The sequence below is a fragment of the Coenobita brevimanus genome, chromosome 103 (assembly GCF_032717465.1).
Source record: "Coenobita brevimanus isolate Jiangsu-jjx chromosome 103, ASM3271746v2, whole genome shotgun sequence".
Taxonomy (NCBI): domain Eukaryota; kingdom Metazoa; phylum Arthropoda; class Malacostraca; order Decapoda; family Coenobitidae; genus Coenobita; species Coenobita brevimanus.
The window spans coordinates 35,817,864-35,845,599 of NC_137056.1; the positions used below are offsets into that span (position 1 = coordinate 35,817,864).

The 27,736-nt window shown below is 41.7% G+C and overlaps 1 protein-coding gene across 2 annotated transcripts in view; it reads left to right on the top strand.

Moving 5' to 3' along the window:
- The window catches only part of Rpn3 (regulatory particle non-ATPase 3), an 82,146-nt gene that overhangs the window by 29,080 nt on the left and 25,330 nt on the right, over window positions 1-27,736 (top strand). For both annotated transcript variants that reach the window (XM_080284979.1, XM_080284980.1), the window contains 3 exons: window positions 11-161; window positions 9,581-9,781; window positions 19,266-19,382. In XM_080284979.1, coding sequence (XP_080141105.1) covers window positions 11-161; window positions 9,581-9,781; window positions 19,266-19,382 — 469 coding nt within the window. The remainder of the gene's footprint in view (window positions 1-10; window positions 162-9,580; window positions 9,782-19,265; window positions 19,383-27,736) is intronic.

Here is a 27,736-nt window from a genome sequence, read left to right on the forward strand (position 1 = left end):
TTTCTGCAAGATTCCTGCACCAGCGGTTGTGCCAGGCAACACTGCGTAAGGACCATGAAGGACAAGCAGTGCTCATCAACTGCCTTCTCCGCAACTATCTTCATTATTCTCTGTATGACCAAGCACAGAAGCTCATTGTCAAATTAGAGTTTCCTCAGCAGGTAAGTTTGGCAAAATACAGGTAGTGTAGTTTCTTTGAGTAAAATTCACTGTTAATGGAAGAGTATTATGTACAATTTCCCCCAGTTCTATGTACAGACAGGCTTCAAGTTCCAAGCTGTATGTCAACATGGTGTTTATTTGTAGTGGAGTGGATGGAACTCGACCGGTATATATGAGACATACTGTGGAATATGAGAAATGACTGAACAAAGTTTCTGTGTTTAGAGATATTGTGTGAAAAATGATGTATGGTTGTAACACAGAACTGGAAGGGACTACCGGTATATTCTGGATCCAGTTCTGAAATTAGCAGACTACGTGAAGGAGTCTGTTAAATGTCATTTTATACATTTTCCTGCTTTGCAGTGTGTGTGTGTGTGTGTGCGTGTGTGTGTGTGTGTGTGTGTGTGTGTGTGTACATTTTCTAGCTTTGTATTGTTTGTAAAGGCTCCAGCATGCTTGCATGCATCGACTTTGGTCACTTATTGGTGACTTTCCATACTGCTCAATCTCTGGCCGCCCCTATACTCCATCTCTTATCTCGGAGGTCACAGTATAACTTCATCCCAGGTATTTTTTGGTCTGCCTTTCGCAGCCCTACCCCCAGTGTTCACTGTCCTCACCCACACCCATTTGTCATCCTCCATCCTCTCAACCTGCCCAAACCATCTCACTCTACCCCTCCCCATCATAACTCCAATACATTCCAGTTCCATTTTCCTCTCAAGCTCCTCATTCACAATCCCCCCCCCACCCCCCACCATGCCTTGAACTCAAGGACACTGTACATGTCCGTCTGATCATTGTCATTTGTGTGCCTGAACCTACGAATATCCTCAACCTTTACTGCTCAGGTCTCATTACCATACAGCACGACACTCCTAACACATGCTGCATACAAAGCTCCCTTAGCATGGAAGGAGAGCCCTCTCTATGTTGGGAGAGGCAACAGCTCCCTGAACTTCCTCCACCCTACCCTACCACAGAACTAGCTCCTTTCCCACCTCCAGCACATAACATGTCCCCCAAATAAAATGGCTCCACCGGAGACACACTCAAGAGACTCACTAGCAAGATGAATCCTTTTATGCTTGACAGTCTCTCTATGCTCTCCATGACACACCACATACACAAAATCAGCATTTTTTCTCCGTCTGCCTCTAAAACCACTACATCTCATATGCGCCCACTTATGACAAACACTGCACAGGATTAAGTTATTTCCCACACTCTTGTGACAAACCGCACATGGCCACACTATGCTTTGAAAGTCTGTCTATCTATTGCCAGATGCCTTAATCCCATAATGGGTGGGCACAAACAAATTGCCTCCATGTCACTCTGTCCCCGGCCATTTCATTGCCCTGCTCCCAGCTCACACCCCTTTCTCTCATATACCTCTCCACTCCATCCCTCCATCTCATCCTTGGCCTCCCCCTCCCCCCCTCTACCTGATTTACATACACTCTCCTCATCAGTCTCTCACTCTTCATCGTCTCCACATGGCCAAACCACCTCATTGTGTTTCTCCTAACGCTTCCCATCACTTCCACATCCACACCACAACGCTAAGTACTGTCATTTAAAAAAAAAAAAAAAAAAAAAAAAAAAAAAAAAAAAGGTAATAGAAAAAATATATACTGTATATCACTTTTGTTTTATCCACATTTAAGCTCAAACCCTTGTGCTCTATTCTGTCCCTTCATATCCTAAATCTTCCTCTGCCTCCCTTTCATTCTCTGCAGTCAACACCAAGTCATCAGCATGTAACATCTCTCTTGGGTGTCCATTTCTTTATGCCGCTTTTACACGAGGCCACCGGTGGCCGCCACTGGTGGCCCAGTGTGAAGGGGCCAGCAACTAGTGTCCTCCGTTGAACTCACGCCACTCCTTGGCACGGTTCTCAGTTAAAAGAACGGCATCACAAGAAGAGTTACTTCTCCTAGCCTTGCTCGTGGCACCGTATGAAAGTTCCAATTTGAAACACTGCTTTACAGCGAGTGGGAGCAACCACCAGTGGCGGACACTAGTTGCACGAGCGAGCCACCGCCGGGAGCTGGTTGTCAGCCGGGTAACTGCAGTGGCCTCGTATGAAAGGCTCCATCGAAAACTATGGGAGGCAACTAATTGCGGGCACCGGTGACCTCTTGTGAATGCGGCCTTAAATTCACATGAGAGAGTGTCAAGCACCACGACAAACGATGAGGGACCCAAGACTGACCCCTGATGCATGCCAACATTCACGGGAACTCATCACTAAAACCTCCATTCACTCTCACCTGGGTGTGAGCACTCACATGTGTATCCATAACCAATCTAACCAGCTAGTCCTCAGTCCCCGGCTTTCTCATTGCCCACCTTACCACCCCCCTAGGGACTTAGTCATATGCCCTCTCCAGATCAACCAAAGTGAAGCACAGCTCCCTCTTCTTTCCTATATATTTTTCCTGAAGCTGTTGGACAGCGAATATGGAATCAGTGGTCCCTTTCCCTGGCATAAACCCAAACTGCATCTTATTAGTTTCACTCCCCCTATCATTGTGATGTTACTTGCCATTTATTATTAGTAACTCATCATTCCTACTGATTTCTTCCTCTCTTCTTACACCCCTCCTTCTCCCAGCCATTCCCCAGCCACTTATACTTGCATTACTTTCATTCTTATGTTCAACATAGAGTTGTGTAAGCAATGAAGAAAGTTAAAATGAGGAAAGCCCCAGAAATTGATGGAGTGTGTGGTGAAATGCTGAAGCATAGGGGAGAGATAGTAGTAGTAGAATGGATGTGGAAGATATGCAGATTGGCAAGGGAGGAAGGTAGAGTCCTGGAGGATTGGAAGTCAGGTATTATTATTCCCTTGTACAAAGGAAAAGGAGAAAAAGAAGTGTGTGGTAATCATAGGGGCATTTGTCTTCTTAGTGTAATAGGAAAAGTATATGGTAGGATACTTATTGACAGAGTTAGGAAAATAACAGAGGAATTAGTTGGAGAAGAACAGGGAGGTTTTAAGACGGGAAGAGATTGTGTAGATCAGGTATTCATTTTTAAATCTTTGGTGGAAAAGTTTCTAGAGAAGGGAAAGAAGTTGTATGCAGCCTTCATGGGTTTGAAGAAAGTGTATGACAGGGTAGATAGACAAGGATTGTGGAAAGTATTAAGAATATATGGAGTAGATGGGAAGTTGTTGAAGGCTGTGAAGAACATGTATGAGGGTGCTAAGGCTGCAGTGCATGTGGATAGTGAACTGAGTGAATTTTTCTGTTTGAAGGTTGGATTGAAATAGGAATGTGTCATGTCTCCGTGGTTATTCAGTCTGTATATGGATGGGGCTATAAAAGAGATACAAGGTAAAGCAGTGGATGTTGGAGTGGCCCTGATGAGAGAGGGCAGTGTTTGGAAACTCCCTGTACTGTTGTTTGCAGATGATATTGTGTTGTTAAGTGAAGACAGAGGGGAGCTGCAAGGCTTGGTGGATGAGTTTGGGAGATTGTGTAAGAAACGGAATCTAAAGGTGAATGTAGGGAAGAGTAAAGTTGTGGTCTTTGAAAGAAGTGAAGTCAGTGAATGTACATTGAGGTTGGATGAGGAGGAAATGGAAAATGTGAGTGCGTTAAAGTACTTGGGTAGTGTGATGAGTAAGGATGGAAGTTTAGAGGGTGGTGCTTGAAAAGGTACAACAAGGAAGAAAGGTTGCTGGTTCCTTGAAAGCAGTGATGAGAAACAGGGAAGTGAGCATGAAAGTCAAAACGTTACTACATAACAGTATTGTGATACCAGCTCTAATGTATGGAAGTGAAGCTTGGACCTTGTTGGAGGGACAGAAGTCGAGAGAGCAGTGGAAAAGAGTTATTTAAGAGGAGCATGTGGAGTCACATGGAGAGACAGGCAGACAAATGAGGACATAAAGGAGCGTTGTGGTGTGGATGTGATAGGAAGCGGTAGGAGAAACACATTGAGGTGGTTTGGCCATGTGGAGAGGATGGAGAGTGAGAGACTGACAAGGAGAGTGTATGTGAGTGAGATGGAGGGGGGGAGAGAAGGAGGAGGCCAAGGATGAGATGGAGGGATGGAGTGGAGAGGTATATGAGAGAGGGGGGTGTGCTGGGAGCAGGGAAATAAAATGGCAGGGGACAGGGCGACATGGAGGTGTTTTGTTTGTGCCCACCCCTTATAGGATTAAGAGGTCTGGCAGTAGATAGATAGATAGAACAACATTATTCACATGGTGTGCAATCAGCAACTTAGCTCTTGTGATGTAGGAAAGGAGCAGTGGGGCAAGGGGTTTCACTTGTCCCTAATGATTATCTTTAAAAAAGTTCCAGAAGTCTTGGAACTGACTCCAGCACCTGTATGTAACTGTTTATATCTAGGCAACCACTAGTATATTTGGCAATCTGAAATGAACTCAGTATGTGGAAACCATTAGAAGCAGTAACAATGTTCAGAGAGGGAAGAGATGAAGTAATGGAAAGGAAATTGTCAAAAATGAGAAAGAATGAAGTTGATTACTGTGAATGTTGTAAGGTGTGCACATGCTTGGGAGATGTTAAGAAAGAATTGGAAAAGTGATAAGTAGTGACTGGTAAAGAGAAATAAATGATTATTTCTTTTTTATGTAAAGGTGCAAGTATGTGAGTTTTAAGCTTGATAATATTGAAGTGGCTGCTGTACAGTTGCCCCTTAACCCGAGGCGTCCCGATGACGTATGGATACGTTGCCACGGTGACACCCGATGACGTATCCATACGTTTTGCAATCGCGAGGTCCATCATTTGCACATTTTTCAAATTTCGCGTGTGATTTTTGGTACATATATGCAGGCAAGGTGTGGCGAGAAGGAAAATAAGGTACGGTCCTTCTGTGTTGTCTGGGGAAGTCACGAGTGGTGTGGCAGGAGTGAGGGGTGAAAAGGAAAGTGGTGTGACAGGAGTGAGCGGTGAAAGGGAAAGTGGTGGGGGGAGGGAGGCAGTACAAGCATGTGGTGTACGTGGGCAGCAAGCAGGCGAGGAGGAGTCGCTCCCTAGCATGTCTTCCACCCCACAGTATTCCTGCACTTCCTCCCCACAGCCCTGTAATGTGGGGAAAGGAAGGAAAGGGAAAGGAAAGTGGAAAGGAAAAGGGAGAGGGAAGAGGAGCGCGAGTGGGGAAGGGCGTCACTCTCCACCTCCCCAACCTCCCCCACCACCCTCTCCTCCCCACCCTGACAAGGAATATCACACCTTGCTACATTACTGATACTGTGTGTGCTTCCAATAATAATACGCTCACTGTAAAAGTAAGGCCTGTACATATGTGATAATATGACGCTCAGTATAATAGTAAGGCCTGTAAGTATGTGATTACAATTATATAAAATGGAAACGGGTGTATTGTGAGTGGAAAAGTATTATATAAATTGAAAAATAGAGTGTAAGTTGAAACAAGTCATAGCGAGTTCGCTCACTATGTACATATGCGATAATATGACGCTCAGTATAATAGTAAGGCCGGTAAATATGTGATAACAGTCCTATAAAGTGGAAACAGGTATAATGGTAGTGGAAAAGTATTATGTAAGTAGAGAAAATGAAATTATGTTGAAACAACAGTCATAGCGAATCATATGTAACCGATTTGGGCGATTTTGCTTTGCTCACTCAGTGGAACAATGCTTATTACACCTATATTTTTGTGTGAAAACCAGTATATTCTTGTACTACATGCTATTTTGTTCCAAATTAACAAATGCCTACCAGTTCTGAGTGATTTCCAATACTTACCTCATCCATAGAAAACAGGACAGCAGCCAAGTGCCTTTACAGAATGTGGTACCAGGTGCGCATTGGCTCACCTGTTGTGATCATTTCTAGTCACAGGTAAGCACTTTCTCTGTGATCTGCCATCGTTTCTCACCAAAAGCGGATGTTTGAGCCCCCAAAAAAAAACAAATCCTAAATCTGCCGGGATTGGGGGCTCCGTACAAAATCGGCTGGGATGGGGTGGGTTAACATTTGTGAGGTAAGGTTCCAAGATATCCAGAAACTCCATGGGTTACATAGACTTTAAGAAATTTGGCCCTACAGAATGGTCTTGCATATTTTTAATATATATATATATATATATATATATATATATATATATATATATATATTTTTTTTTCAGTGCAGAGCATACAGTACATTTACTTTTATTACATTGCATGTGTGTTCTTTAATTATTTGACTGACTTATGAAATACAGTAGTATACGATTGTGGGGCTTAAGATACTGGGAATCTGGCTACATTGTGACTTGCGAGAAGGGTAAAAATGACACCTCAGACTGGAAATTATGAGGAGCTGAAGGTGATAGATTATGTAATAAAAGTGATTGGAAATATAATGGACAGATAGCAGTTACATTTCATGCCTGACTGGGAAACCATAGGTACAGTAGTGAGTCTTCGAAATATGAAAGAGATAGGGACCAAAAACCTTTCATAATCTGAAATTTCGTATATCGGAACAATTTTCCCCATTGAAATATACATAGTGGTAGGTGGTGGCGACCATCATCCACTCACTTGATGTAGTGCTGCCTACTTCTTCCTTATCTTTTATCATTCTTTTTCTGTGCCTCCCCTCCTCTCTTCCTATTTCTCCCATCTTTCCTGTCACTACTTAATGCTTTTCTTTCAGTTACAGGTGACTTTACATTGAGTGACAAGCCAAATGGTTTCCTGTAAGCCAAGAATCCATTTACAACGCTGGGTGGTAACCATATAACCAAACCATACGTGCTCCCTACGTGTCAAGTGGGTTGGTGGAGGGTTAGTGCCCCTCCCTGTAAAACAAATAACTCAGAGTCAAATGGCCACCCCTTACGGGATTATGGCGTCTGGCAATAGATAGATAGATAGATAGAAATATACATATAATGGGGGGGATGTGTTCCAGGACCCCATTGGACCCTCCACTTAAACTTTACCCCTCCTGTTTAGAAGTATGCAATACATGTATACAGTATTATACTATTGTACAGACATAAAAAAATAAAACATAACTAATTACTGTAGTATTAGTACACTGTGCAGTTAAATATAGACCTGTGCTGCGGCTGGAGATTTGTGTTGTTGATATGGTGCTAAGTCACATGGTGGGACCCTATTGCTCCTCTGGTACTTCCTCGACTGGTGCAGGTGTTTCTGAAGCTGTTGATGGTCCAATTTCCTCTCCAGCGTCAGTGTACGGTGCTGTTTCTTCTTGGCAGCTGGTTCCCCGGGTGCTGGAGATGATGCAGGGCACTTGGGAGGCATGGCAAAAATAATAAACGAGGAAGAACAGTGAAAAACTGCGTAACATACAGCGAAGTTGAGAGGAGAGGACGGACGTGACTCGACTGAGAAGCACGCGAAAATGTGTTTACCAGAGAGGGGTTAGTTCGTTTTCTCTCCGCAAGCGAGCGTGGTGCTATGCAGCGCGCCCATTTTGAATTTTTCATATTTCCTCTCGTATCACTTTTCGTACCATCGAGACAGATACTTTCGTATTGCGGAATTTGTCCCACATTCATCGCTTTCGTACCATCGGAAATTCATACATCGAGTTTTCATATGTCGAGGACTCGCTGTACATAGTTAAACAACTGCAAGAGAAGTACCTTGGCTAGGAAAAAAGAGACTGTACTATGCTTTTGTGTACCTGGACAAAGCTTTCAATAGAGTCCTGAGGGAACTAGTATGGTGGCTGGTTAGAAAGTTGGGAGTTTAGGAATGGATGTTTGGGGTGATGATGGCATTAAAGGCCAGTGGAACTTACAGTGAAAAGTTACAGGTTAAGGTTGTTGGACATCAGTGATGAGTGTTGAGACCATTGCTGTTCATGATGGTAATGGAAACATTGTTGAGATCTTGGAGAGGGCTGTCCATGAAAATTCTTATACACTTCTGAGAGCAGAGAGTGGGAGAATTGGTTGAAAAATTTCAAAAGTGCAGAGAAGCTAAGGAGTCCAAATATTTTTGATTGAACACCAGGTTAACTAGAGCCTTGATTTGTGTGGTTTGACATGGGCCAGTTAGGGATCTGGATAATTGCCCATATGATGTATGTTGGCTGTGAATAGGAGTAATGTTTTCTTTACTGGATGAAAATACTGAATATGTGTAACACAGAAGAGTTGAGTGATAGCATAAGACTGGTGGTGGGCTTCCAGTGTAAATCAGTAGATATAGGGGTGTAGCCAGACCACTCAATGGCAGACCAGTAAAATCTATTGTGATAGGAGATGAGTCACTGGGGATTGTGGACAAATTCTGCTACTTTGAATTTGATGTCATTAATGCAGGGGATGGTACCAAGCAGAGCACAGTTGCAAAGGTGTATAGTGGTTGGAAAGAGCTCGGAGAATTGCTTCTTATCGTGGTATCTTGAGCATTCTCATTGTCTACAAAAAGAATACCCGGTAGTATTTGATACCTGTGCTAGATGTGTCATATTGTGTGGGGAGTAAAAGAGCAAGACTGGAATGAAATGACACAAAAATGGCCGTGTGAATATGTCGCATAAAGCTGAGACCACCGAGAGTGGAAAGCATAAAAAGTAAAAGGGTGGAGATTGAGATATTTTGGCCATGTTGAGAGGGTGCACCAAGGAGGTTGAGTGAGGTGGTGTAGAAGTATGGAGATACCGTGCTGTTAATGGAAAGGAAGAGTAAGGAAGACATGGGATGAAATGGTATGTGCTGACTTCAGAGCTAGGGTTATTACTAGAGAGTTGGCACAACAGAACAAATTGGAGGAGTGTTATCAAGTGGATCCATTTGATCCATGCTACACAGAAAACAGACATAAAACCGAAAATGATGATAATGAAAGGATGTATTGAAGGATTCAATGTGACGCAAAAATGTTTATTTTGGTCTCTGGAACAGAACCTGTGTGTAATCTTAGGGGTCTGCATATCAAATGATAAAGTAATTAATCAGATGTGACAACCTTATTGCAATTATTTATTCTTTATTTTCTATTCAGCAAATTAACTTATGAAAATAAATGTTACAGACTTGTACCATATAGGGTTAAGAATAGTTTGGTGATTACATTGTGGAAACACAGCCCTTACTACCATAACTGGTGACCTCTGGTGTGTGGTAGAGCCAGTGTTTTAAATGTATAAATAGGTAGGTAGGTACAAATATATGTCGTACACACACACACGCTATATATTTTAGTTGATGTATTTGTGAAGTTGCACAAGGTAATAGTTATGTTTTTTAGTATTACTGTATGTTTATCTGTACAGTATTGGATTACTGTTAATATTTTTATGCAGTGATTTTCTAGTATTTCTCATCCCACTGTGTAAGTTAGCAGTTTTCTGGGTTAACAGTTGTTCCTTGCGATTATCTGTTACCAGGTGTTCATTAGAATAGTAATCATGAATATTTATGTGATCTGTTACAGGCCAATAACAATGAGGTTGCACGGTACCACTATTTCATGGGTCGAATCAAGGGTGTTCAGCTGGAATACTCTGAGGCTCACAAGCATCTGATCCAGGCCCTTCGTAAAGCTCCTCAGCAGACTGCTGTTGGATTCAGACAAGCTGTACAGAAGCTGGCCGTTGTGGTGGAGCTTCTACTGGGAGACATTCCAGAGAGACAGGTAAGACCCATGAGGAAATGCAGCATCTTAATGTTAATAATACAAAAAATACATAAATAAAAATAATAAAATTTATCTATCTTGCCAGATAGCTTAATCCTCTAAGGAATGGCCACAAACAGACTGCTTCCATGTTGCCTTGTCCCCCACCATTTTGCTGTCCAACCCCCCCCCCCCCCCCCACAGCTTATGCATACCCTCTCTTGATATACCTCTCTACTCCATCCCATCATTTCATCCTCGGCCTCCCCCTTCCTCTTCCCCCCCTCTACCCCACTCACATACACTCTCCTCATTAGTCTCTTGCTCTCCAACCTTTCCACATGGCCAAACCACCTCAATGTGTTTCTCCTAACACTTTCTATCATATCCACACCACAGCGCTCCTTCACTTCCTCATTTGTCAGTCTGTCTGTTTATGTAACCCCACATGCTCCTCTCAGATAACTCATTTCCATTATTACTCCTAACTTGTTTCCTTCCAACAAGGTCTAAGCTTCGCATCCATACTTTAGGGTTGGTATCACAGTACTGTCATGCAGTGACCTTCGTCCATGCTCGCTTCCCTATTTCTTATCACTGCTTTCAAAGAACCAGCAACCTTTCTACCCTGTTGCACCCTTACAAACACTTCATCCTCCAAACTTCCATCCTTACTCATTACACTGTTCAGGTACTTAAATGGACTCACATTTTCCATTTCCTTATCATCCAACCTCACTGTGCATTCAGTGATTTCATTTCTCACGAAAACCATAACTTTACTCTTCCTACATTCATCTTTAGATTCTGTTTCTTACACACTCTCCCAAACTTACTCACCAAGCCTTTCGGTTCCCCTACGTCTTTGCATAAAAATACAGTCTCATCTGTAGAGAACAGAACAGGAAGTTTCCAAACCTTAATGATCATTCATTCATCATCCAATCCTACATTGCCCCATGAGGAGCATAGGAGCCTGGGGCTAGGCAGGTTGGTCCTAGCATTTAATCAAGAGTGACAAGCCTCACTCATCCCTGAATGGCATTACATGAGCAGTAAACCCCAGCCACCCCTTGGATATAAACCTTCACTGGCTCAATCTGACTGGAACGCTGTAATTACCCACTGAACCACCAGGTGCCAAAATTTGGTTATATGGTTACCACCAAGCATAGTAAATGGTTTCCTGGTGTACAGGAAACCATTTTGCTTGTTGTTCAGTGTAGAGTCACCCACAGGCAGAAGGAAGAGGAAAGAATGAAGGAAAGAAAGAGGGAAGAGGGAGTGTAAAGTCGCCCGTAGGCAGAAGGACGAGGAAAAAATGAAGAAAAGAAAGACAGAAGAGGATGGAAGGAAAGAACGATGGAGGAGAGGAAAGGACAGACACCCAAGAGCAGCACTACATTGAGTGAGTGGATGGTGAGCACCCTCACCTACCACCTCTTATATATAACTTAACATTTCAGAATAAAATTAGATATCTTGATCCCAGTTCCGCAGAAGTTTTGTATGACCCCATCAGGTTTTTTTTCAGAAATAAATGATTCTGAAAGTAGTCAGTATAGCAGATGTTAATATCAGATAATGTTTTAAGTTTATGATCACCCAAGCAAGACAAATAAGCACACATATCACCACTGTACTGAGTACATATTGTGTATTAGGTCTCCACGCCATAGCATGGAGACCTATATGCACCATTCTTCTTTCTTATAAACACTTTTCAGTTTAGTGTCATTCCTTCTTGTCCTCACGAATTTGCTTTAAACTTGGCATAGTTGTTCACTCGGTTAAATATGTCAGATGCCTTTTTTAATTTTTTTATGTAGGCCTTTTAAAAGGTTTTATGGAGTCAGAGGTCAGTCCACACACATTTTGGGTTATTGTGTTCTTGTTTGTTCATTAATCATCATGGCAGTTTGCACAGAAGTGTCAGTGTACTGTAGCTTTGTGGAGACCAACTGCATTCCTTTGGAAATGTTGGTAATCTTTAATTCACATTCCCCTTTTTCGTGCATTACACAATGATAAAAATATGAGAGTTTCATTTAAAATCTTACCTTAAACCCATCTTCTTAGTGTCCTGACACATGCATACACAGCTCCGCTGTCAGCATTACTGTCCTTTGTTGTAGAGTGATTTGTCTTGAAGCCTGGGCTAGCCCTCAAATCACCTTGGTTGACACCGAACTGGAATACAGTATAATAGATCTGTGTGATAACCCTTAAAGTGGAAGGGTGAGAGGTGCTGCTTTCCTATGATGTGGACATTTGTAGGAAAAATTGCTCACTTTCACCTTGCAGTTTTTGGTGAAGGAAAGAGTTATTTGAAAACTAAGAAGTCCATGATGTTCATTCTTTTTTCTGCATGTGCAGTAGCACAAAATGAATCATCACTTGCTTATTTTGCTCTTACAAGGAGTAAAAGACATGAATTATTGAAAAATCACATCTGTCAGGGTGTAGCAGCATAAATACTGATCTATATATTTTAATAGTAGTAATAGTAGATTACTGCTCTCAGGTGTCTGCCCTTTCTCTCCATCCTTCTTTCCTTCATTCTTTCTTTGTCCTTCTGCCTACGGGTGACTTTACACTTCCTCCTCTGTCTTTCTTTCCTTCATTCTTTCCACTTCCGCCAGCCTGTGGATGACTCTACACTGAGTGACAAGCCAAATGGTTTCCTGTGCACCAGGAAACCATTTACTACGCTGGGTGGTAACCACATAACCAAATTTTGGCGCCTGGTGGTTTAGTGGGTAATTATTGCACTCCAATCGGATTGAGCCGGTGAAGGTTTATATCCAAGGGGTGGTTGGGGTTGATTGCTTATGTAATGCCACTCAGGGATAAGTGAGGCTGGTCACTCTCATCTTAAATGTCGGGACCAACTGCCTAGCCCCAGGCTCCTATGCTCCTCATGGGGCAATGTAGGATTTGATGATGGATGGATGGATGAATAGTAGATTAACCTCAGTCTGTCTGAACAAATAGACCCATCAATTATAGGCAAGGAATCACTCTTGCAGGGCTGTTCCATGCAGTGAACCGATGTTCCTTAGCGATAGACAGCGCCTCATTGTGGCAAGGCTTGGGGAAAAGCGTGGAGGCTTGGTTCCTGGATGGATGCTGTATTTACATCTCTCCACCCAGTTAACAGGAGCACCCTAGTAGGCTCCACATCACCCTGTGGTTACCACCCAACATTGTAAATAGTTTTCTGGATTACAGGAAACCATTAGGATTGTCATTCAGTGCAGAGTCATGTAAGGAAGAAGGAGGCACCACTACAGGAAGTGAATGGATGGTGTTTGCCACCACTGACTTACTTTGATCATATTGTATTGTTTATAAAGGCTTGAACGTGCATGCATGCATCAGCCTTGGTCATCTAATGGCAGCTGTCCATGCTGCTTGATCTCAGGCAGCCTCTCACTTAAGTCATTTATTCCAGAGGCCACACTATGACCTCGTTCTAGATCTTTTTTCAATCTGCCTCTCGCAGCCCTACCCCCAGTGTTTACTCTTCTCACCTTTCACACCCAGTTGTCATCCTCAATCCTCCCAACATGCCATAACCATCTCAATTTACCCCTCTTCATCACAGCATCAATACACTCCAGCTTCATCCATCCTCAACTCTTCAGTCGTGCCATAATCATACTCCCTCAGGCCCCACATTCAAGGACGCACTACACACCGATCTAATCATTGTCGTTTCTGTACGTTTTAGCCTACAAATATCCTCTCCCTTTACCACCCAAATCTCACAACCATACAGCATTACACTCCTAGCACATGCTGCATGCAAGGATTCCTTAGCATAGAGGGAGAGGCCTCTCAATGTTAGGAGAGGCAATAGCTCCTCGAACTTCTTTCAACCACTCCTTACCCTAACCATAGAGCTAGCTCCACCTCCAGCACATAACAGGTACCCCAAGTGAGAAAGATAAAATGTGTCTTGCCTTGTGGTAGCAAGAGAAGACTGGCTTAGATTGTGTGTGTTTGTGTTATTCGCTATCACTTATAAGGGAGTCACTCCCTTTTTTGGAATATGCCTTCTGTCATGTGGCATCCCCCACAGGACCAGGATGCTCCTATTTACCTTCTGTGATGTACCCCACTGTTTACAAGAAGAGTAAAAAGATTTCTCCTGTTCCTACCCCATAATGTATCCATATACATTCATTAGCACACTACATTGTAAGCTGAAGTGTGCAGTACATGGGTTTAAGCTGCACTTACTTCTGTTCTTTCTTATTTTAGGGTTGTTATTGTTGTTGCTGTTTATTCCCAGTCTTCTCAACCAAACAGACCCATTGACCGCTGATAAACAATGTCTGTGGGGTTGTTCCAGTGGCTTCCTTTATTATTTACATTGTATCTGCATCTTGAAGTGTGTGCTGTGCAGTGCTCCATTATGTCTTACATTGTGTGTGCCTGTTTTACAGGCTGGATATGTGTGATTGATAACTTAGGAGGGCTGTGTGATGTCCTGATCTAAGCCTTGCTATGGTGGTACCAATCTTAAGTGGCTGATTGGGTGGGGCACGAACCTCTGTACAGTGTTGTCACGTGTTCCATACCCGCTATGTGAACGGCTTTGATATATGTAATAGGCATCACAATAAGATAAACACATAAAAATATAATGGTAACGTGTGTATTATAATATATGAAAGAACAGTAAACTGATTATGCGTAAAATATTTATACGGCAATACAGAAACGTGGCATAATTATTTTAGTGTTTCTTAAAAAAAAGTAGTCACTTTTATTGGCTGTTACCGTATTTCTGGGGTTGGTAATAATGTCACAATTATTATTATAATATAATATGCAGGAATATAAGCAAAAATATACCAGTTTCTTAGTAAAAATAATATATACATTAAACCCTCGTGAGCGGCAACACTCACACACGCCCAGTCTGACCTGGTCATCTGTGAGGGATAGAGGAATAGGCCTGTTTGGGGACACCTCTTAAAAAAAATGCGCCAAGACTTTAACCTCCTGGGTGGTGTGGAAATAAAGTCACATTTACAATATGTACATTATAACGTAAAAGAAAATAACCAAAATGTATCCTAAAATACCACAGATGAGAAAGAGAAGGGGGGGGGGAAGCAGACCAGGGGCAGTGTTGAGTGCAGCTTAGTGAGAGATGAAGGAAGGAGGGAGAGAGTGGTTGAATGAAAACAAATCATGGCGCCACAACAACGAGGTCATCTGGCGCCATATGTAAAACAATAATATTTTAAAACATAATTAGATATAATAAAAACAAAATAAAGAAATGAAAGCACAAGTTTATAAGTCACTCATAAAAGAAACAAAATTCCCAAGGGTGATGCACATCTCCCCAAGGAGAGAGAGAGAGAGAGAGAGAGAGAAAGGCAGGCAAGGGGCAGTGTTGAGTGCATTGTCAAGCTGAGGGAAAGATGATGGGAGGGAAGGAAGGAGGGCGAGAATGATTGAATGAAAAGGCGCCATAACACCTAGGTCATCTGGCGCCATATGTAAAATTTTCATTCATTCATTCATTGCCAGACGCCATGTATCCCAAACGGGGTGGCCAAGGGCTTAGAGTTAATTGTTTTACAGGGAGGGGCACTAATCCTCCACCAACCCCACTTGACAGATAGGGATGCCAACAGCATCTGGTGTTCCCAGGCGGTCACCCATCCAAGTACTAACCAGACCCAACATTGCTTAACTTCGCTGATCATAATAAAAAACAAAATAAAGAAATGAAAGCACAAGTTTATAAGACATAAAAGAAACAAAATTCCCTAGGGTGATCCACATCCCCCCAGGAGAGAGAGAGAGAGAGAGGCATCGCGAGTATGGAAAACGTGGCAACACTGTACAGAGGTTCGTGCCCCACCCAAACCGCCACTTTAGAATGGTACGACCATAGGTGAAATTGATCAGCGTTAAGGTTTCTGGGAAGTAATTTCATTTTGTGCAGTGTTTGTGATGAGTGGGTGCATGAAAGATGTAGTAGTATTAGAAGGAGACTGCACAATAATGTAGATTTTGTGTGCACTTTGTGTAGAGAAGAGCATGCAGAGACAGGGAAGGAAAAGGATTGACTTTGCCAGAGTCTCTTGAGTGTGTTGAAGGCTTGTTATTTGGGGAACATATGTACTGGAGGTGGGGCTGGAGCAAGTTTTGTAGCTACACTAATGAGTGGATGGAAGAAGTTTAGGGAGCTGTTGTCTCTCCTAGTGCTGTAACCGATATGATTCGCCGAACCAACAAATCACTGATATTTTCATCTTTTCCAATGCCGAGCCAATAGTGATATTTACTGTTGATATTGGATGTGGATGGAAGAAGCATTAAAATAACTTAGTGAATATTCTTGTCATTGTTTTGCCTAATTCTGTGTGAAAGAATGTTGTTACCTTGACACTGTTTTGCATCTGAATAGTCTTACTGAAACCCATGAAAGGTTCATAATGATAAGTGGGTGAGTGGGAAAGGAGAGGGGGAGGGGGAAAACATTGAGTTAAGAGTGTGGTATACTGTGCACTGGTGGTTTGAATGTGTGGTGGCCATGTGGGTTTATGTATGTAAATAGAGTACACACATTCGAAATAAGCGCAAACTGCCTGCACCCATTAGTTATTATATTCATTATTTAGTAGTGATATTTAGTCACTCTTCTCTCTGTAATGTAAATATAGAAGTGATTTACTGTATATAATAAGAAAGAAATCAGTAGATGGGGGGAATAAGAATACAATAACTCTTAGACGAGGTGATGAATGACATTTGGCAACTTCGTTTTAGCTCAGCTTATACAGTGAAACAATCCTTCAGCTGCTGGAAAAACGTTAAGTATAGATCTTGCCAATGCTTCTTCATTACTGTGCCATACATACAAAGTTTGCAATATGGTATATATATATATATATATATATATATATATATATATATATATATATAAAAGATAGATAGGTATACCTTGTACACAAAGGAAAGACAGCAAATCAAAGAGTGAGCGTCTTTGGATGATGTGTATATATTGGCGATCATGTGTAAGCTGCTAGTGTTTGTTTGCATTTTTTATTTATTTATTTATTTTTTTAATGCGAGGAAGAAGGAACCAAAGGCTGAGCCTGCAAAACAGTTCCTTCTAAGAAAAACAACAACAACAATACAAAAGAGAGCCAAATTCAAGATCCGTTCATTTCAAGATGCCTGGACACATTGCATTTGAATGACTGGAGATCATAGGAAGTAGGAAATACAGACAGAGGGAGACAGTCCCAGAGTTGACCTGTTGCATAAATGAAGGACTGAGAGTTGGACAGAAAAGGGATGAGAGTTTGTTGCTAGACGAGTGCTATGCACCCGTCGTAGAGGTGGAGGGATGCAAGCAGTTCGGAGGAGCAGTGACCATTGAAATAGGAATAGAAAAGAGATAAAGAGGCCCAGATTCGAGCATCATCTCAGAACAAATAATTAGCATGATGTAAAACACTGTGGCCTAAAAGTGTTGCTCACTTCAACCACAGAACCTGCAATGCTTAATTTTTCAAAGTAAATAAAACATACTGTACTTAACTGCAGACTGTCTTAAATCTAGAAAAGCATAACTTTTGTAGTGCGTGTAATGTGACCCAGTACAGTATACTATACAGCCCATGGATGTGGATGGCAATTACTGGACTTAGTCATTCATGCTTTATTTCATGGAAATTGATTTTAATCATGATATATATGAGGTATGTTAAATCCAATCTCTGAGATTAAAACTAGTGTATTTTCTTCCACTATGCACAAACTCTAGGTTGGTCTAGTCAGAACTGGCTAATGATGTAAAATGTTGCATACATTTAAATAATTAATGTTGTTTCATTTTTTGGCTAGTGGCTGGCAGACCAGGATTTTACGTACAGTACTGTCAAGTATAAATGCTGTTTTATTATTTGGGTAATGACCAGAAGTATCCACACATTATGTGTTTCATATCTTGTTTATTACCAAGATCTAGCTTAGATTTAGAAGCTAATGTTATGTGTTTCCTATTTGTCTAATGATTAAGTGTAATGTTCTTTTAGGGAAGCACAAAAGTTATGGTATGTGCTTTATGTTTCCTGTTATTTGGCCAGTGTCAAAGATGCAACTTATCAGTAGTAATGTCTTCATAACACTTAAAAATATAAAGGTATAGTACAGATACCATATCATTTTATAGCTTCTTTAAAGTAAAAATCCAGATTAAAAAAATGAATGGAACTGTTACATTTTGATTTAAAGTAAAATATTGGTATATATGTTTTTTTAGTACAGTACCAGCATTTTTTCACATTAGCTAAGCCAAATTAGATTTGCAAGTAACAGCCATATTTAGTACTAAATTCCTTAAACTTTAAAGAAAGGCAGTGATAACCAAGTTGTGTATATTATTAGATATATTACTGAAGATCAATAGAGAAACTGAAAAGAAACTGAATATCTGCTTGCAGCTCTTGTATCATTGAAAGTAAACATTAAACCTAAGTCATACCATTGAAAGAACACCGCTACTGTGTATGTGTACACCATCAGACTCGCTAGTTCATATCAGTCCGCCACAGCTTGACAAGAAGACTGCTGTCTATATATTTGTGTTGAGCATCATTCTGACCAGAGTGATCATCGCCATCACCATCATCCTCCGGACCTCCTTTCCCACCCAAGGGCAGTAGCAATGTCCAGACAGCACAAACTTGCCCAATCCAAATGGGCCACACTTCCATTCACTCATCATTCAAGCCCCAAGAATCCTGGCTCTACTGGATACGCCAAAAACATTCACCACATTCTGCAGCTTCACAGAAACGTATCCGATTGAGTCAATCCAGATGCTGCCATGCTTATTAGGGGTGCCAAAATCCCTGATCATCCACTTCTCCTCACAACATTCATCCATCCTGCTCGATCTCTCGTCAGTTCCCTAGCCTCACCAACTTTCAAACCTCTCTTCCTCAAACACTCATCCATCATATCTCTCCACCTTCTCCTTGGCCTACCTCACCTCCTCTCTCACCAGAGTGATACTGTCTCTCACCAGTGTGATACTGTATAATATTATGGTCTAAATATTTTGTATGTTCTAGTTCAAGCATTTTACCATTTATGACAGTGAGTAGAATGTGGGATACGACTGTCTTTGAAAAATTATCATTATTACAGCATTAGTTCACACCAAAAATGGTGGAGGAATAAGTGCGAGAGTAAGGGTCATTGGGTGAAAGACATTATTTTTCATTGTTACTCAGCCGATTCCAATACGGTGCTGATTATTGGATAATTTTTCCCTTCCGATACCAATACCGATATTAATCAGCTTTTGCTTGCCGACATACAGCACTAGTCTCTCCTGACATTGAGAGGGCTCTTCCTCCATACTAAGCAGTCTTTGTATGCTGCTTGTGTTTTCTGCACTTTTCTAACTGTAGTATTATACTGTACTGTACTACATTAGTAAGTGGAGGTTATTTAACAGATCTTCCGACAAGCCATCATGCGTAAGGCCCTGGCACCATACTTACAGCTGACTCAGACTGTTCGCCTTGGGAACCTTGTCCACTTCACCAACACACTGAATGAATATAAGAAAAAGGTGAGTTCAGTTGCCCATGTAAGAGGTAGGATGAGATTACTATTTACCATTCTGCAAGTACAGCACAGTATTTTAAGATACAGATGATCTCTCTCTCTCTCTCTTGGCAGACGCCTTAATCCCATAAGGGGTGGCCATTTGACTTTGAGTTATTTGTTTTATGGGGAAGGGCACTAACCCTCCACCAACTCACTTGTTGACACGTAGGGAACACGTATGGTTTGGTTATATGGTTACCACCCAGCGTTGTAAATGGTTTCTTGACGTACAGGAAACCATTTGGCTTGTCACTCAATGTAAGGCCACCTGTAAAGGAAAGAAAAGCAATAAGAAGTGACAGGAAAGATGGGAGAAATAGGAAGAGTGTAGGAGGTGTGGCAAAGCTAGAACTAAATAGTTGTATTTGATAACTGAAAATAGTAGAAAGTGAGGAATTTAGGAAGCAAAACTAAGGAATTGATGAAGGATGACAGGTGATATGAGTGAGTTTGAATGTAGGAGGTGTGGAAAACTTAGAACAAAATAGCTGTATATGATAACTGAATGTGGTAGAAAGTGAGGAATTTAGGAAGCTACACTAAGGAATTGATGAAGGATGGAATTAAAGTATGTATCTTCCTTAGCCTTTATCATTCTTTTTCTGTGTCTGCCCTCTTCTTTTCCTATTTCTCCCATCTTTCCTGTCACTTCTTATTACTTTTCTTTCCTTTACAGGTGGCTTTACATTGAGTGACAAGCCAAATGGTTTCCTGTAAGCCAAGAAACCATTTACAGCGCTGGGTGGTAACCATATAACCAAACCATACGTGCTCCTACATGCCAGCAAGTGGGTTGGTGCCCCTGCCTATAAAATAAATAACAAAGTCAAATGGCCACCCCTTACGGGATTATGGCGTCTGGCAATAGATGGATAGAGATAGATGTATGAAGAAGTACATGGTAAATGTTGCATCTCTTTTGAAACTTTAAAGTTGATGGAACAACCTTAGTCCCCAATTAAAAATGCCTGATAAAAGAAGGAAAGATGTGGATGGATTACTTGTGAATAGGAGTTAAAAATTTAGGAGGATTGAATCATAAGTTAACAGACTTTTGTCCATGCTACCAGGCACTTTGTTTATAGTTACTGTACCTGCTGTATATACTTTCCTACTCATTGATTTTGTCTACCCCATTTGTAAATGGCTTGTAGGATTTTAGGGTGGTAGTGACAGTTTTGTTTCTGTGCATTAATTTGCATAAACATGAGTGGCATGATTCTTGCCATCAGTGACTCCTTTTCCATCTTTAATGCATAAATAACATCTTCACCTGCATGGGTCTCTACTAATCCTAATAAGATAATCTGGCATCAGCCAAATACAATAAAATATATTAATCTCTTGATTATCCAGATGGCCATTACGCGGACACTGTGATCTGGCTGTTTGAAACTATTATTTGTATATTTTTTCATAATACCCAGAAAAATGCATGTGTCCAGGTGGAAGGTATGGCTACACAAACATTTTCATGCCCAGCTGGGGGGGAATAGCCTGGTGGCGCCACCCTGTCTGGCTGGGTAGTTCACCCAGCGTCCGCCAGAGACCCCCTCGATTGTTCCCAGTTCCCACCTGGTGACAGTGTAGTAAACAGCTCCTCTCAGACAGTTGTTATGGTGGTGCACATGGTGGTTTTTGTGGTTGTTCCCTACCTGCTTCAGGCCTTGTTATTCCTTGCATGACTCTTCCTAAGTTGTGTGATGATGGCCCCTCCACCAGAGAAAAGGAAGAGGGTAGTGCTGACTCTAGAAGCAGGAGATTCTGGGTAAGATTAATTCAGGATGTCAAGTTGTTAATGTTGATGTTGATTTTATTATAGCTTAATGTACTTTACTATGATTTTATTCCATTTTACTATTGTGTTTTGTATGCCCACTGCATTTTTCTTGTGTAGTAATTTTTTTCATGTTATGGTGATTCCTTGTCTGTGGTTGATGGGTCTGTTTGACCATGGTAATTGTTTGGCTGTGGTTTATAGGTCTGCATGACCAGATAGTCTTAAACAGCAGGAACAAGTTTTGTACGATGTACTGTAGTGGCCTTTTACACTGGCTTTCAAAGTTGAAGGTTCAGGTGAGAAGTACAGTAAAACCTCACTATGACGGACTAATTGGGGCCCCAAGGCATTCCAAAAAAAGTGAAATTCTAATTGAAGCAATATCTGGATTTTCCCTTGTTAACCCGGACTTTTTCTGATGTATCAAACATTAGTCTGGATCGCACCAGCATTTTTAAAACTGTTTTCACTACCATTGCAGTACTGTACTGTATTATATATTCACTACATTGTACTGTACATTGATATACATGTCTTTTATTTACCTTATTGTGGTGAAAATAGCTGAAGTGGTCAGGCAGTCCAGACTGCTTCTGGCTTTATCAGACTTTTTATGATATATAAGAATTTAGGCCGGTAGCTCCTCGATTCCGATAAAAGTGAATTCCGGTTTATTGAAGTCTGTTATATTAAGGTTTTCATCCATCCATACACATCCAATTCTATGTCACCCCATGAGGAGTGTAGGAACCCGGGGCTAGGCAAGTTGGTCCTGACTGATGAGACGGACCAGCCTCACTCATCCCTGAGTGGCATTATGTGAGCAATAAACCCTAACCACCCCTTGGATATAAACCTACACAGGCTAAATCTGATTGTAGCATCTTAATTACCCGCTAAACCACCAGGCGCCATAATCTGGTTATATGGTTGCCACCCAGTGTAGTAAATGATTTCCTGGTGTACAGGAAACTGTTTGGCTTGTCACTCAGTGTAGAGTCACCCATAGGCAGAAGGAAAAGGAAAGAATGAAGGAAGGAAAGACAGAAGAGGGAGTATAAAGTCACCTGAAGGCAAAAGAAAGAGTGATGGGAAGAAGACAGAAGAGGAAGGGTCGAAGAGAGGAAAGGGTAGACACCCAAAGCAGCACTACATCAAGTGCGTGGATGGTGAGCACCCCCCACCTACCACTAATATCAAAGTTTTATTGTACATTATCCGGATGGGGCCATTACCCAGACGTGCCTTTGGCTCTGTTATGTTGGATAATCAATGGAGTACTGTGTGCTCTTATTCAAACCCCTTCAGTGAAAGGGGTCTTTCCTAATATGAATAAAGTTCCTAGTTTATGGTGCACAAAGGCTAGAGAGTAAATGCAGATAAAATGAAGGTGATGGTAGCTAGGTTTGGTGGCAAAACTGTCAAAGAAGAAGGAGAGTGGCCATTTGCGGTTTGCCACAAGGGTATGGGAAGTACAGTGGAACCTCGGTCCACGAACGTCTCACTTTCAAACAAATCGGACCTCAACCAAAAAATTCAAGAAATTTTTGCTCCAGAGGTCGACCAAAATATCGGACCTCGACCAACCTGAACGTAGCTGAATGAAGGGAAGCTGGCCGACCTACAGTCACGCGTCCACCTTTGTTGTTCGTCAATGTGGTCGTCCTGCTGTGCTTCACATTTTTCTTGATTCAGTTCAGTATTAGCCCCTAATAATGGCTCCAAAGAAAGCAAGTTCATCCAGTACGGCTACTGGCAGTGAAAAGAGGAAAGTAGTGCGGAAAATAATTGAAGAAGTGGAAAAATTATTGCTTATCTTCATCAATGAGAAACAGTTAGCAGGAGACAGTGTTAGTGAGTATATAATTTGTGAAAAGACAAGAGAAATATACAGTCACCTCATACAGGAAAGCACTGATACCAGTGCTGAAACTTAAATTGGTAAGCATCTGGGGTCTTGGAACGGATTAAAATGATTTACATTATTTCTTATGGGGAAAATTAGTTCGGTCCTGGAACAGCCTTCCAGAACGGATTGTGTTCGAGGACCGAGGTTCTACTGTAATTCCATCTTGTACAGTTTTTACAATAGGTGGGTGTATAAGAGATATAATGGTATTAGAGGTAGACAGAGGTACTGCTGATTTTGTGTGTGCAGTGTGTTGGGGAGAGCTTGTGGAGATTGTCAGGTGTGAAAGGATTGATTTTGCTAGTGAGTCTCTTGAGTGTGTGGAAGAGTTTTGTTACTTGGGGAGACTTATGTGCTGGAGGTGGGGCTGGAGTGAGGAGTGGTTAGAAGAAATTCAGGGAGCTGTTGCCTCTCCATCCATGATAAGAGATCTTAAATGCAGCATTGTGTTAAAAGTGTAATGCTGTATGGTAGTGAGACCTGGGCAGTAAAGGAAGAGGAGAGGCTCAGATGTACAGAAATGACAGTGATCAGGTGGATGTGCAGTGCATTTTTGAAAGTGAGGCCTGGGGGGGGGCAAGGTTTACATAGAAAGAGTTGAGAGGAAGGATGGGACTGGAGTGTATTGGTGTTGTGGCTAAGAGGGGTAAATTGAGATGGTTTAGACATGTGGAGGGGATAGGGGATGACAGTTGGGTGCAGAAAGTAACAAGTGTGAACATTGGTGGTGGGGTTGCGAGAAGCAGACCGAAAAAGGCCTGGAACAAGGTCATAGAGTGTGACCTCAGGGATAAGGGACTGAATAGGGAGGCTGCCATAGATCGAGCAGCATGGAGAGCCGTCATTAGGTGACCAAGGTTGACGCATGCAAGCACATTGGAGCCTTTACAAATGAAACAAAAGCGTATATAAAGAGTGGAAGAGTAATTATGTGGTGAGGTACCAGTCAGTTACCATGGTAGTGGGCATGGCCTTGTCACAGTCGAGCTTAGACAACAAAAGTTCATACCATACTTGAGTAAAATTCACAACATAAGTAAATTAATCCTTCTGCTTACAAAAGACAGAATATTTCAGGTGACCCTGTTCATGCAGAAACACATGAAAAACAGTGGAGCATTTGTATGTGTGTATTTATTTATACCCTTACCCTGTTATATCCGACAGTGTTGTGTACCAGTGGAAGTGTTTGGTCAGCATTATTTATTTATTTTTTTTTTTTTTTTATTTTTTTTTTTTTTTAAATATGCAAGAAAGAAGGAACCAAAGACCAGGGGCCCGCAAACCATTCCTTCCAAGAAAAAAACAAAAGAGAGCCAAATTCAAGATCCGTTCATTTCGAGATGCCTGGACACACTGCATTTGAAAGACTGGAGATCATAGGAAATAGGAAATACAGACAGAGGGAGACAGTTCCAGAGTTGGCCTGTTGCATAAATGAAGGACTGGGAATAATGGTTAACTCTTGCATTAGAGAGTTGGACAGAAAAGGGATGAGAGTTTGTTGCTAGACGGGTGCTACGCGCCTGTCATAGAGGTAGAGGGATGCAAGCAGACGGTTCAGAGGAGCAGTGACCATTGAAGTCGCGATAGAAAAGAGATAAACATGCCACAGTGCATGTCAAATATCAAAGCAGTATTCCTCATAAGATACTGAAGAAAAGCCAGAGATGCATTCCAGACTCAAATCCATACTCTCGTATACCTTCCTCAATCAGTAGAGACTGCCACAGAAACACCATAGGTAATGTTATTATCCTCACATAAACAATAATATTGCTAAAAAATGGCACATCAAACATCACATTCAGGAGAGTAGGGTGGTGGGACGTGTTGTGTTGAGAGACGCTTCAGGGCAACTAATCGTCCAGGCAAGCATCAGTGTTGCTGGTGGAGCTGCATAGCATTCTCTTTTCATGGCAACCTTAGAAAAGTACCAATTCAATGGTTAACATAAACAAAAATTGAGGCATTGGATATTATAGTAACCTGTACGTTATTTTACATATACAATGTATGTAATGACAGTCATCAGCTGAGTTAGTGTATATAGTCAGATGAATATAAGTACAGTATTAACATAAGAGTTATATACTAGGACACAATTTACACATTTGCATTGTGTTGCACACTCTTGCTCATTGTGAGTGTTGGGTTGAAGGCAGCACATCCACTTCTCTCACGTGCTGTTTCAGATGTTAAAACAATATTTGCTTGTATGCGAAGAGAGTATTCCTAACCTTGGTTTTATTGAGGTTTACATTGGAGAAGATTCTTTGTGCATCTGCATTACTAGTAGGCAATGACATTATTCAGATAGCAAACACAGGAAGTGATTGAAATATTGGAGTCCCCTTGTCACTCTTAAAGAGCTAAAAGCCACTCAAAAAACACCTCTGGGATGTTCTGTGTTTTCACATTTTCAGGGACATTCAGATTTGGGAGATTCCTCCACTTGAGTTCTTGCAAATCACCCTGATATACTTAAGGGAGCCCGTGTGCTAAATCAGAGTGATGGTGTTTCCCATAACCCGTGGATTGTGAACCGCAGCTCAGGCTGGTTAGCGTCACATTGCGAGCCATAGCTTAGGCTGTGCTAGCCGTGCATCACTGCTAACTACTTCACCCCAGTGCAAACTTACGTATGATGCTATGCAAAGATAGAGAGATTATTTTTCTTTTCACCAGATGATGCCCTGGATGTTTATCATCAAGTTTATAATTTAAAAAAAAATATATTTTTTTCACTACTCCCCTACTTAAACTTACGCATGGCCTTACGCATGGCCTTTTTTTCACCAGATTATGCCCTGGACGTTTATCTTCAAGTTTATGATAAACAAAAACTAAAAAAAAAATCTTTTATTCATTTTTGCGCACCACAGGGTGGCATAAAAAAACGTAATTATGCAGTCCACGGATTAAAACATTTTTATCAACACATTTTGTAACAGTTAACCCCATCGTGCACGATGACACAGTGTGAGTCATAATCCTTGCAATCTGAAAAGTAACTGATGACACAACATGATGCAACTTCCCTATAAATGGTCATAGAAACTTTTCCTGTGGATGGATTGCATCAAATTTGGTTGAGTCAAAGCTGAGGGTAGCCACATCTAGGGGAAGTATATGGCAACACCTGGGAGCTTATCAGAGAGGCAGGCGGCCTATATTTAGCTCAGTATTCTCCCGACAGTCAGGCTCGAAGGGTGTGTGAGCGCGTGGCCCGCCATTTAAACCCACATTTTTTTTTTTTTTTTTTACGTGTCCGACTCTGGGCAAAGGCTCAGAGCCTATTTCTTGGGGGCAATGGCCCATCCCAAGGCCCAGTAGTCCTCCTACACCTCCACATGTCACCACTTTGGCGCTAACACCCACCGTACATACTGAATACATGCTAGGGCTGTCTCATACAGGACTAGTGTACTGGTATTAGCGGGGGTACTTTTATGAAATGTCGGCGGGTCATCTGGTAGATCAGGAAAGTCTGCTTTTAGGAAATTCAAATCCTTAAACTGTTCCCTGCCCCAGCCAGGATTCGATCCTGGGTCCATTAGGACTGCAAGCCGCCTCTCTACCGATTCAGCCACGCCTCCCCCTACCCGTCCATACCTTATGTGTATTATAGTGATATTGTGTTATATTTAGTGTAGTGTGCTTGTGATGAAGGTGTATAAGTGTTTCTTATATACTTTCAGAGAAAGCCAGATTTGAAAATACCTAACCGATTTTTACCGTTCCCCTCCTATTTTACGCTAAACCTACAGTGTCTCGCAAGGGCTTATCAGAGAAAGAGTACATGACAACTGACACCACTTCCATCACTCCTATGGCAACTGACACCACTGCCATCACTCGTGTGACAACTGACACCACTGTAATCACTCGTGTGACAACTGACACCACTGCCATCACTCCTATGACAACTAACACCACTGCCATCACTATGACAACTAACACCACTGCCATCACTCCTATGACAACTGACACCACTGCCATCACTCCTATGACAACTGCCATCACTGCCATCAATCCTTTGACAACTGACACCACTGCCATCACTCCTATGACAACTGACACCATTGCCATCACTCCTATGACAACTGACACCACTGCCATCAATCCTGTGACAACTGACATCACTGCCATCACTCCAGTGACAACTGACACCACTGCCATCAATCCTGTGACAACTGACACCACTGCCATCATTCCTATGACAACTGACATCACTGGCATCACTCCAATGACAACTGACACCACTGCCATCACTCCTATGACAACTGACACCACTGCCATCACTCCACACACACACACACACACACACACACACACACACAGGCTGTGATCGTACCTGTCCTCCTCTCTGCAACTCCATCTCCTCTCAAGAAACATAACACTACTAGAGGGCGTGAGTAACCAACATATTTGCCTAGTTTTTATAGTGTTGAATTGTAAGGTAAAAATGTGTGTGTACTATATATTTCTCACAAGGAAAATATGGTGGATTTCATTGCTATTCTCTGTTATTATACTCGTAAAGTATAGGTCGCATAAAAAATCTGAAGAAAGCTTGATCAAGCTGATGATTTCTTACGCATCCTTTTGTAAAGCAAAGTAACCT